Below are 12,728 nucleotides of genomic sequence, written 5' to 3'. Positions count from 1 at the left end.
ATTAAGGTAAAGTTGCTTTTATATTTACACATTCGTTCAGTGACAACTTGTGACACACTCCCTATATTGTTTACCACGGCACTTTGATTATTCGCTCTGAAGTAACCTGCAAGTGTGACTTGAAAACAACATTAGCATTTATTTGACTGTGAACAATGTTGTGCTTTGATAGTCATTGGCTGCTAATATGATTTCGCTATTTAGAGTTTGTAAATAATACTTTTATAAAATTAAATTATTAAGGAGAAAGTCAGAATGTGCGAATATAAAACCAACTTTACCTCTATGTGTAAGTTCACATACCCTGCCGTACAGGTGTAGTTCGCTATCAGAATGCAGTTGTTTTGCTTGTTGATGATTACCCAGGTCTCGTACAGCTTCTTCTTTTTTCCTTGTCTTTGGCAGAACCTCTGGTTTTTAGCTTTTACATAGTTTTGAATCTGGTTATCATGGAACATTATTTCTTGCACATGACCACACAGAACAAAATTGTAGGCATCCAAAGATTTGTAAGCCTTTAAAGGGTCATGACACCCGCCACTTTCGGTTCAGGTTTTCTTCACAATTTTTTTAAAAGATACATCATGATGGGCGTGGAGCTCCGCGAGCAAAGGGCAGGAGTGGGCGTGGCCAGCAGAGCAGGGGAGAAAGAGGGAAGCGAACAACTGTTGTCAGTTAGCTCACAAAATGAGACACAAATCGTGATGAGACGCATGATTTTATAGCTTACAAAGTTAAAATGCAAAAAAATAAGCCGTAATTTAATGCCCTGCTACATTTGTAATTTCATATACAGATGACCACAATTAATACATTTATAATCGTGTTCACATAAACACTATACATTAAACACTAATAGTATATTTGGGGCTGGATGCTTGGCCATTTCGTCTTATCCAATATCCGTTGGGAGGGTGCTATTGCAAATGGACCTGTCAGACGAACGCCGCTCGCTTTAATGTTCATTTTGCAGAATAACTGTGCTTATCACTGGGAAACAAGCTGGTATAATACACTGAAAGCATTGTGTAAATAATTCATCAGAATGTTTTCATCAGAAACATCTACCTTCTGCCACTTTTCAAAATGATCAACTAGAAGTCGAGCTATTATTTGTTGCTCTTACAATTGGGATCGACAACAAGACTTTTTGTCAGGTAGTGTATGAAAATAAGGTGTATATGACTTTTCAGTAGCCCCTTTCACACATACAGACCTTTCCGGAAAATTGCCGGCAATTTTCCGGAAAGGTTGTATGTGTGAACAGGTCCTTTTTGAAAATAACGGTAAATTCGTTCTGGCTATTTTCCGGAAAGAGAAGTTGTAACATTACCGGCAATTTGTCGGAATGCTGCGCTGTGTGAATGCAGAAGAAAGATTGACGTAATAAGCGTGTGCACGTCTAGAACTTGCTGACGTGAAACGTCTGCTTTAGCCAATCACAACAGTCAGATGCATTTACGTCCGCGCGGTTTGTGAGAATAAAAGCCTTTAAATATTTTTCCAGACACATTTAGCTGCTAGAAGTTAGTCAGATCACGTTTATATGTTCTTCTTAACGCCAACTGTGTAAATAGTCATCGATGAGATGCTTATGATAAGCCGTTGTTTGTTTACCTTCAAGCTTTGCGTGTCCCTGTGAAACAGCCTGTGAGCGCCTGCACACGCACATATTATGAACATCTCGACATGCGAAAGTGATCCTGCATATGTTTTCATTGAAGTTGTTCACAATACTGATCATCCACAGAGTTTGTAATGTAGTCAAATGTTTACAAATACAAGCGCAGCCGTTTAAAGCTCATTTGTGGTGAATGATGTCAGAATTTACCGGTATTTTGAAATGGATGTGTGAATGCTCTTTTCCGGAAAATTCCCGTAACGTCCTCGCCTGTGTGAACAGCGCTTTTTTGAATATACCGGTAAAGTAGTTCCGGAAATTTTCCAGATATTTACCGGTATCACTGTGTGAAAGGGGCTAATGTCAGACAGTCTCTCTTTCATTCTATATTATGGTGTTGGATAGTGATTTTTTTTTTTTTTTGAAGCACATAAACCTGTTGTTAAACTAACCCATACTCTGTCAGGTGGTTGATGCATGTCTTATGAAGCGGATCCATGCATTTTTAAAACAGAAATATTCATTCATTCATTCATTCATTCATTTTCCTTCGGCTTAGTTTCAGGGGTTACCACAGCGCAATGAACCGCCAACTATTCCAACATATGTTTTCCGCAGCGGATGTCCTTCCGGCTGCAACCTAGTACTGGGAAACACCAAAACACTCTTACATTCACATACATACACTACGGACAGTTTAGTTTATTCAGTTCCCATGTAGCGCATGTGTTTGGAAACCGGAGCACCCGGAGGAAACCCATGCCAACATGGGGAGAGCATGCAAACTCTACACAGAAATGCCAACTGCCACAGCTGGGACTCGAACCTGTGACCTTCTTGCTGTGAGGCGACAGTGCTAACCACTGATTGACCGTGCCACCACTACTTAAACTTATAAAGTCAATTTTGTGCCACATTTATTTGAAAAATGTGAAATAAATTGAGAAAAAAAGACTAATTTAAAATAATTTAAAGTCGACTCCTTCTAAAACAATGCCTTAAATAATCAAAGTAATGCCCTTTTAGTTCTGTGCAGAGGAAATGCCAAAATTCACATGCTTTTGAAAGTCAACAGATTCTTATGTAGGTGTGTATGTGTGTCTCTGTGCGTGTTATTTGCAGAAAGGCGAGGTGTCAGGTCCACTGGTGTCTGAAGACGGCCGAGAGCAGCTGATGTTTGAAGTTCCTCTGAATGACTCGGGCTCAGCTGGTCTGGGGGTCAGTCTGAAGGGTAATAAGTCCCGAGAGACCGGAGAAGACCTGGGCATCTTTATCAAGTCCATCATCCACGGCGGTGCTGCAAACAAGGTAAAGAGCAGCCAGAGTCAGCGCTAACCATCCAACTAGTCATTCATCTGAGAGCCGCGATAATGAAAGCCACTTAAAGCCTGTGTGTGTTAGCACAGAACCACACACACTTCTGATTTACTCCAGTAAAGCAGTTAAACTACTAAAAACCTTTCGAAAAGTAAACGTGTTACAGTCATGCTTTCATAAATGATGTGACATTTATTTATGTATTTATGTAAGATTTTATTCTTATTTAAAATCAGCTTTTTATGTTTGTTTTATTAGACATTTAGATTTAAGTTGTTTTGTTCTATGCCTTTGTTTTTAATATCTCGTTTAACTTTTATTTTAATTGAGTTCAGTTTTATGCCAAATTAACTTTAGTAAATGCATTAATTCAACTTATTTACTTATTATTGTTAGCTGCAGGGATATTTAGGTCTACATTTAGTTTCACATCATTGATTAGTTGCTGCGTATTTTTCTTTTATATTTATGATTTGAATTAGTTTTAAATTATATAATATATGTGTTTTTATTTTATAATACTTTTTAATTATATTTTTATTATTTACTTTTAATTAAAGTTTTTACTAGAATTTTTGTGACATTTAATTTTGTTTTCTGACATTTAAAAATGTGAGAGTGCTGTCATTTTTTTATTTTAAAAATGATCTCAATATTGTTTATTTTTATTTGTGTTATTGTAGTTTAAAGATTAGTGCAATCAAAAGGAACATCTCTGTTTTTTGATTTAAATTTTAATTTTAGTGACTAGAGAGAAGACAAAAGTTTTATTTGATTATATATATTTTTTTCAGTAAAGTTTTTTTTTAAATGCACTAAAATTATCATTTTATTTATATAATATGTTCCTATTTTATTGCATTTGTAATTATTATTAGATTATCTAGTATATCTGACATCCAAAAAAATTTATAAAAAAAGCCAGTCACAGTTATTGGTTTCACATATATTCAAATTAGGTTTCACATTATTGAGTAATTGTTGAATTTTTGTATTGAAGGTTTAAGTTTGTCTTTAATTTTATTATTATTATTTTTAATTATTTTGATTTTATTAGACTTTTTGTGAAATTTGCTACATTTTTAATGCCGTCATTTTTATTGTTAAATTTCTCGCAATAGTTTCATTTTTATTTGAGATTTTTTTTGTTTTGTTTTATGATTAAGATTTTGTCCTTTTTAGTCGTTTTTTTTAGATGTCTGTGTATTTTTCTAAAGTAATATAACGTTTTTCTTTTAAGTGATTTTAGAGTGACGACAAAAGTTTTATTAGATTTCTATTTTTTTTTAGTTGTTATTATTTTTTTAAAAATGCACTAAAACGATTTTTATTTATAAATTATGTTCATATGGCTATTGCATTTCTTTAAGGTTATCTAAAATACTTGTACCAAAAATGTAAAATACTAAGGAAAAAATATTGGTAAAAAATGCCAGTCATGGTAATTGGTTTCATTCATTAATTCATTTTCTTGTCGGCTTAGTCAACTTTATTAATCTGGGGTCGCCACAGCGGAATGAACCGCCAACTTATCCAGTGTGTTTTTACGCAGCGAATGCCCTTCCAGCTGCAACCTATCTCTGGGAAAGTAATTGGTTTCACATATTTTCAATTTCTCTGTATGAAATTATCATTACTATTTTTTAGTTTCACATTGTCAAGTAACTTGCATTTGTTTGTATCTGTGCTTGGAATTAGTTTTAGGAAAAAAAACATATACATTTATTTATATATATATTTATAATTTTTTTTGCAATTTATAATTTGTTCTAAAATTTCATAAATCTTTGATTTTTTTTGTTACTTTTCTCAATTTTATAATGCTGTCATTTTTGTTATTTTAAATTTTATCACAAAATTGTTTTATTTGACTTATTTTAGTTTTAAAATTAAAATAATAACTTTACGTTTGGTGACTTTATATTGAAGACAAAAGTTTTATTTGATTATATATATATATATATATATATATATATATATATATATATATATATATATATATATATATATATATATATATATATATATATATATATATATATATAGTTAATGTTTTTTTTTTGTAAATACACTAAAATGACTTGTATATTATGTACATATTGCTATTGCATTTGTACAAAGATTTTCCAAGATTTTTCACATCCAAAAATGTACAATGATAAGGAACAGTATTGTGTCGATGCACTAACCTCTAGGATATTGGTTAAAACAGTCATTTACAATAATTAGTTTCACATATTTAATAATAATTTTTCATCATTTTCCATTTCCATTTTTTTTTTTTTTTGCATATTTTCCATTTTTAGTCTGTGTGTGGCAATAATACAAATCTTCATTATTATGCGTAATGTATATTACTATGTGCGCATTGTTATTCACCCCACAATGGCTCGAAAAAGACTCTATTTTTGTATCGTGTTAGGGTTTGTCATCTTATTTCGGATTCTGTTTGGATCTGTTATTATAGGTGAAGCGGCAGCGAGATACGAATGCTCCTCTGCTGTCCTCAATCAGTCCAGTCAGGCAGCAGGTGTTGTGTCTGTGTGCAGATAAGAGCGCGTCTACTGTTCACTATCTGCACTGTAATCAAGACTGAGCTCACAGGTGGAGCTGCGTCTCTGGCCTCTATCAGCACTCCACTGAAGAGTGGGCTCCCTGAGCGAGCTGCATCACAAGACCCCATCTCACAAAATAGACATTTCCAGAGGCTGAGCTCTTCATTTGACTTTAGCTGTTTACTCTTATCACTCACTCCCACTTTGTTGCTTTTCTAGCGTTTACTCTGAAGATGGGATATAACATGAATAGGTCTTAAAAACGGTGTGCACGATTTCTACAGGGCTTTTGCTGGTCTTAAAAATTTGTAAATTCCTTTTATTTAGTAAATTAAGGCTTTTAAAGGTCCCCTGAAATAAAAAATAAAGTTTTTTAGATGTTAGTATCAGTATGTTAGATTAAGGTAGCTTTCACATCTGTGGTTTGGTTCATTTGGTCTGGACCAACGGCAACAAATCATACATTGTAGAATTTTTCTGCCGTTTTTTGGTCCTTTTCACACCACACTGATTGCTTTGGTCTGAACCAGTAGAGGAATTACCAACATACGTCACACATGACGTCACACATGACGTCGCACTGGTTCCCAGTTGGAATAGCAAACATGTCGCGTTGTGCGATAGGATGCCAAATAAAAAACTTAACTTTTACCCTACACCACACTGCTTTTAATTCCAACTGCAGACGTCTTTGGCTAAAAGGGAGCTGAATGGAGTGAGGACCTAATTAAAATGGCTCCACTCTGTAGTTCTCGTTTTATATCAGGTAAGCTCACGCTATGCAGAATCAGACACATCACTCGTTTTTGATTGCAGCAATGATTTCAGCAAAAACAGTTAAATATGGTGAATTAAAGTGCAGACACTGAATGCTTAGAATGAAATGTAAAGATGTAAGTTCACATACCCTGCCGTACAGGTGTAGTTCGCTGTCAGAATGCAGTTTTGCTTGTTGATGATTACCCAGGTCTCGTATAGCTTCTTCTTCTTTCCTTGTCTTTGGCAGAACCTCTGGTTTTTAGCACTACATAGTTTTGAATCTGGTAATCATGGAACATTATTTCTTGCACATGACCACACAGAACAAAATTGTTGGCATCCAAAGACTTGTAGGCCTTTAACTTTTCTCTTGTAAAAGCACTTGGAGCTTCAATGAGATTGAATTTTTCGGGCTGGATGCTTGGTCATTTCATTTTATCCAGTATCCATTGGGAGGGTGCTATCGCAAATGGACCTGTTAGACGAAAACGCTCACTTTAACATTTATTTTGCCTTATAACTGTGTTAATCACTAGGTGACTATCTGTTATAATACGCTAAAAGCATTATGTGAATAATATATGTAATATCTAATCAATATAACTTATTTCTAAGACACCAACAAACTCTGTACCGCATCGGATGTCATTCCCTCGCTGTAAATGCTAGCGCTTTCGTTTTTTCTGCAGCCTCGCTGCGCGCATCCTGTATGTTTACAAACATGGTAATTTGTGCAAAAAAAAAAGTAAAAAAAAAACAGTGGATAAAACCTGTCGCTAAAAATAAAACCTGTCGCTAAAACCGACCACGTAATTTATTCTTTCGAGCTTTGTTTCTTCAGAGCGTATCTAAGTTCTGTTGCATGGTTGTGCTCCATTCATTTATTTAACTACAACTGTTTATTAACAACTGTTTATTAAGTTAAAGGTTTGATACTGATTAAAACTTGAAGTGGCGATGAGGTCTGAAAATATTCTGAGAGGGTCTTTAAAAAGTCCTAAAAAGGGATTAACATTTAATTTAGGATTCCTGCATGTTCATTGTCATATTAAAAGTTCTTAAGGTGACTATTAAGCTGTGACTATTAAACAAATAGTAAAACAAACATATTTTAAAAGTAAAACATATTTTAAAACCGAATATTAAAATATTTATATCAAGAAGATCATTTTAAATACACTCAAAAAGTGAATTTTCCTACTTGGTCAAACTATTTATTTCAAACGAGCTGAATCAATACAATTCTTGAGGTATTTTTTGTGACAACTTAATTGTTTTTACAAGTGGATTAAACATAAAACAATTAAGTTAAATTAATCGATTTGTTTTGGGGCAACATGAAGGAATTGTGTAGAACCCAGCATTTATTTACACTGCATATTTGAATTGATGGAAGTTGACATCACTCCTGCTGTGTAGTTTGTAAGTAAGTAAGTAAGTAGTTAACAAGCTAATTAAGCTTGTAAGTAAAGACAAACGTGTCGTGGGTTATCTTTGGTGCTCTACATGGGATGCTGTCCTTCAGCTTTGACAAAAATGCAGTCTTGGGTTGTGTCTGCTTGTATATGCATGAGTTTATTTTCTCAATAGACGGGCACAAGTGTTTGTGAGAGGCTCTCAGATCGGCATCGGTGGTCTGTGGTCAGTGACCCACCCAAGGGGTCAGGATCGTCTGCCGTGACACAGACTCTCAGGAGTCTTTAGCGGCTCCAGTGGCTTTTAGCTGCTAATCTCTTTTGTTCCTCCTCAGCAGAGTTTTATTTAGGAAACCACAGCTGCGAGCCTTAATCCAATTCATTCCGGCCCGGCCCGGCTCTTTCACACTAATCATATGCATCTGTAATTGTATCTCAATGCATGGTGGGGTGCATTAAACATTTAACAGTGGGGATACACTGCATAAATGTTTTTAAATCGCTCTATAGGGCTTTAATGTTGGGAGTAGCTGGCTAAACGTCACCATGCTACTAACCTAAATAGAGTGTTATTTAATTTGATTGTTTTTACCACCCTGAAAGCGGTGGTTGAAAACAGCAGGTTCAAAAAAACAATTAATTCACAAATCAGGCTTATAGAAGCTTTAATGCTGTAACCTTAAATTAGAAATGTTATTATATATTTTAGAATAGATTTTTATTTATTTATTTATTTATTTGTACTGTTTTATCTATTATTTTATGTTTACATTTTATTTAAAAAAAATGAATTTTAACAAATACAGTTGAAATCAGAATTATTAGCCCCCCTGAATTATTAGCCCCCCTGAATTATTAGCCACCCTGTTTATTTTTTCCCCAATTTCTGTTTAACGGAGAGAAGATTGTTTGAACACATTTCTAAACATAATAGTTTTAATAACTCATTTCTAATACCTGATTTGTTTTATCTTTGCCATGATGACAGTAAATAATATTTTACTAGATGTTTTTCAAGACGCTTCTATTTAGCTTAAAGGTGCAGTAGGTGATCTTCCACAATGCTAACAGCTTAGCATAAATCTCTGAATCACAGTCCCTCCCCTGCCGTCTAGAGCCACGCCTCCTTAAACACGAGCACAGCCTCGAGAACCCTCTCTCATGTGTTAAAAGCGACTAGTGCTTGTCCAGCAGCGAGCAAGCCGAACTGACATGCTATTTCAGAGAGAATATTAGAGTTGCATGGTAAACAATATAGGGAGAAACTAGGCGGAATAGCACTATTTACTTGTGTTTTGTTTTTAAACTAATTAAAATCTACATTATCGATGCTGTAAAAGGTCCCTTATGAAACTGAAAATACTCTTATCAATCTTTCATCTGAATATTTTAGTGGCTGAACAACACTTCTGTGAAGATATAACCCATTTGTAACAACAACATCTAACGTTACATCAGCTTTGCGTGAAGCTAAAACAGTATTAAAACAGAACATTACCTGTCTAAGAGAAATCCTTCAGACATTGTGTCATCCTTTCTCCAGCGTGCAAAGGTAACTCCAATATTGATTCAGGTTTTTAAAAAGTTTTGATTCAGCAGGTTTTTACCGATCTCTAGCGCCCTCTCTCGTGAACGCACAGCACAAACAGCGGTCGGTGGAGCTGTGTACAAACGGCTGTGCAGTTGTTCAAATCTGCATTTGCTGACAGACAGATTGAGCTACTTATCCGAATTATGAGAGAAGTTGGTCCGACTCTATGTAATTGGATGAACATTTTTAAGTTTTATGCCAGAATATAAAAATACATATGAATACATTTAGATCATTTACTGTAATCATTACTATTAGACTGTAAAAAAAACTTTCAACCAGCTCAACAAAAAATGCTTCTGAAGACAATAACCTACTGCACCTTTAAAGTGACATTTAAAGCAGGGTTCTTGCGGGTGCTGGGAATCCTGGAAAATGCTTGATTTTTAATATAGTGTTTTCAAGGTTAAAAAAAAGTGCTTAGATTTTGGACAAAGTGCTTGAACCTGCTTGAATTTGAATTTGCAGGGCTCGAAATTGTTTTGGTTGCATATGCGCACAATTTTATCTGTGTGACCTCAAAATATATTTGGGAGCATATGTGTGAGTGCATAAATTGTTGTGCGACCAGTTCTCATTGCAAAATGTTTTGTCTTTTCTTGTTTGCAGGATGGTCGCTTGCGGGTCAACGACCAGCTGATAGCGGTGAACAGTGAATCTCTGGTGGGACGCTCCAATCATGATGCAATGGAAACCCTGCGGCACTCCATGTCCACCGAAGGAAACCTGAGAGGAACCATCCAGCTGGTGGTTCTGCGCAGTCTGGAGCGCTCACCTGCTCAGGTATGGCCAGTCCCTGTTCCATACCGATACAGACCGCTTACCCGCAGGGTTTCTGAACCAGGGTTTCTATCCTCTGGCCACCGGTATCAACGCTATAGCCATCACAGGCTCTCATCTGACCTGAAATGGTAGAAGAAAAAGGTTTGGTCCCACTTTATATTAAGTGTCCTTAACTACTATGTACTTACATCAGAAAAATAAATACAATGTACTTAACTGTGTTTATAATGTATTTGAGAACACTTGTGGTGCTCTTGAGTTGGGATAGAGGTTGGGTTATGGACAGGTTTGGTGGCATGGGTAGGTTAAAGGGTGGGTTAAGGGATGGTCAACAGTGTATTTACAAATGTATTTACAAAAGTTAATTACAGATGTAATTACATACATGTTTTTAATCAAGCATAAGTACACAGTAAATACATGTATTTACACAATAAGAACATTGTAACAAACTATTAACTCCTGTGTAAGTACATATTAGTTAAGGCCACTTAATATAAAGTGGGACCAAAGGTTTTAATATCTTTAAAACAGCTATCTATACCTTTGGAGCAGGCGAGGAGAAAAATAGGTGCCAGAACCCATTATGCTGTTTTAAAGGTGTCCTACTATTGGTTTAATCCAGTGGCTCTCAAACTTGTTTTATCAAGTACCACCTCAGAAAAAAATTGTCTCTCCAAGTACCACCAAAATGAGCAGTATTGAAATACAATAGCGTAGTAGGCCCAGTAAAGCAGCTACAACTCTGCACAGTTAAAAAACATGGCAGATTATCTCAGAAATATAGGCTATGTGGCATATAATATACATCATTTTTGATAAATTTTGAAATGTATGTAGCATGTACATGACATTTTTCATTCCTCCGCATACCACTAGAAGGAAGCCTGCGTACCACTAGTGGTACACGTAACACAGTTTGAGAACCACTGGTTTAATCAATTCAAGATAAAAAAAAACAAACAAAACAAAACAAAAACAAAAAACATGTCTTGATATCAAATGCAGAATCAGGGGGGCACTTACTTTTTCACATAGGGCCCAGACAGATTAGGACAGCCTTTTTCCCTTAAGAAATGGAATCACCATTTAAAAATGCAGTTTTGTGTTTATTCTAGTTAGTTTTGTGTTCGTGTTTACGTCAAACATTCAAATCTCTCAGTTAAATATCCAAATAGCTGATTTTCTCTGAATAAAACTTCTATTATATATTGCGGTCAGCTAGATGAGTTGCCGTGTGAAGGATTGAAGGTCATCATGGACATTTAAGGAGGAAGTACTTGAAATTAAATCATTGTATTCATTTATTTTCTTTTGCCACAATGATGATAGTTCCTTTCCTTGTTTTTGCTTGACTTCATTATAATGCACTTTTTCATGCTTCCTGCTTTTGTACTACTAACACTGTGCACATGCATGTATGGTCTTTTACTCTTTTCACTACTTTTTAATGGAACACCTCATTCTTTATGCCTGCTTTTCTTTTGCTTCATTTCTGTATGACTGACTCTACCTTTTTCTAATAAAGAAATCTTAAATCTGCATGCACTCTGTTTCTTTTTAACACCCCAGGCTTTTCTTCCTGAAGAATCTTTTCTGTTTGTTCTGTATGGGGCATGTGGTATTATACTTTTTTTCTTCTTTCAGTTATTGAAAGATTCCTGAGTTTTTCTAAACTAAAATAACTACACCTAAAACTTTCAAACTAAAATACAGCAAGTCTGAGTGTGTTCAATGCTGTTTGGGGTCAATAAGATTTGGGCAACTGATATTTTTCATTTCAGATGCTTAAATTGGAAATGATGTTCTTTTAAATGTGTGACTTGATGAAAATAAAAAGAAGAAGACTTTTTTTGTTCTTTTTCTCAATATTAAATCATTGTATCTGTGACCGGAGTAATGATGCTGAAAGTTTAGCATTCACATAACAGGAAGAAATTACTCCAAAAATACATTTGATTACAAATCAATTAATTAGAAATGTATCATAATATCCCAGTTTTACAGTAGTATTTAGCAAATAAATGCAGCTATGATGTGACAGCTTTCAGAAACATTAAGAAAGATATTACTGACAAATCAACTATTTCTGTCTTGATGTGTACACTACCTGACAAAAGTCTTGTCGCCTGTCCAAGTTTTAGAAACAACAAATAATAACTTGACTTCTAGTAGATAATTTGGTATCAATAGTGGCGTATATGAAAGGCAAAGGCCTCTAGATTACACTTATTTGACCAAAATAAAATATGATCATGCCTTGATTTTTTTGAATGATTTAATTAGGGCAGTAAAGTCTGACTTTGCTTAGACCAGTGGTCACCAAACTTGTTCCTTGAGGGCCGTTGTCTTGTAGATTTTAGCTCCAACCCTAATCAAACACACCTTAACAAGCTAATCAAGGTCTTACTAGGTATACCTGAAAGATCCAGGCAGTTGTGTTGAGGTAAGTTGGAGCTAAATCCTGCAGGGACACTGGGCCTTCAGGACAGAGATTGGTGACCCCTGGCTTTGATAAAAGTCTTATCACTGAACGAAAATAATGTCTAATATAGAATATAAAGTCATGCTGCTATGGAAAAAGAATGAATGTTGTGTCTGACGCCCATGAGCTTGGAGGACTGCATCCACACATCTCTGCAATGAGTCAAATCACTTATCATTAAAGTCATCTGGAATGGCAAAGA

At 35.1% G+C, this 12,728-nt stretch overlaps 1 protein-coding gene across 11 annotated transcripts in view; it reads left to right on the top strand.

The window, feature by feature from the left end:
- The window catches only part of pard3ba (par-3 family cell polarity regulator beta a), a 291,161-nt gene that overhangs the window by 145,279 nt on the left and 133,154 nt on the right, over positions 1–12,728 (top strand). For 10 of the 11 annotated variants that reach the window (XR_012401677.1, XR_012401655.1, XM_017355769.3 and 7 more), the window contains 2 exons: positions 2,744–2,929; positions 9,868–10,041. Coding sequence is in view for 8 of the 11 variants with exons in the window: in XM_017355769.3 (XP_017211258.1) it covers positions 2,744–2,929; positions 9,868–10,041 (360 nt within the window). In the remaining 3 variants the exon portion in view is untranslated. Of the gene's footprint in view, positions 1–2,743; positions 2,930–9,867; positions 12,141–12,728 lie in introns of all 11 variants that reach the window. The other variant, XR_012401915.1, reaches the window with a different exon arrangement.

This window comes from Danio rerio, chromosome 1 (genome assembly GCF_049306965.1).
Source record: "Danio rerio strain Tuebingen ecotype United States chromosome 1, GRCz12tu, whole genome shotgun sequence".
NCBI lineage: Eukaryota > Metazoa > Chordata > Actinopteri > Cypriniformes > Danionidae > Danio > Danio rerio.
This window is presented reverse-complemented; position numbering and strand designations above follow the sequence as displayed.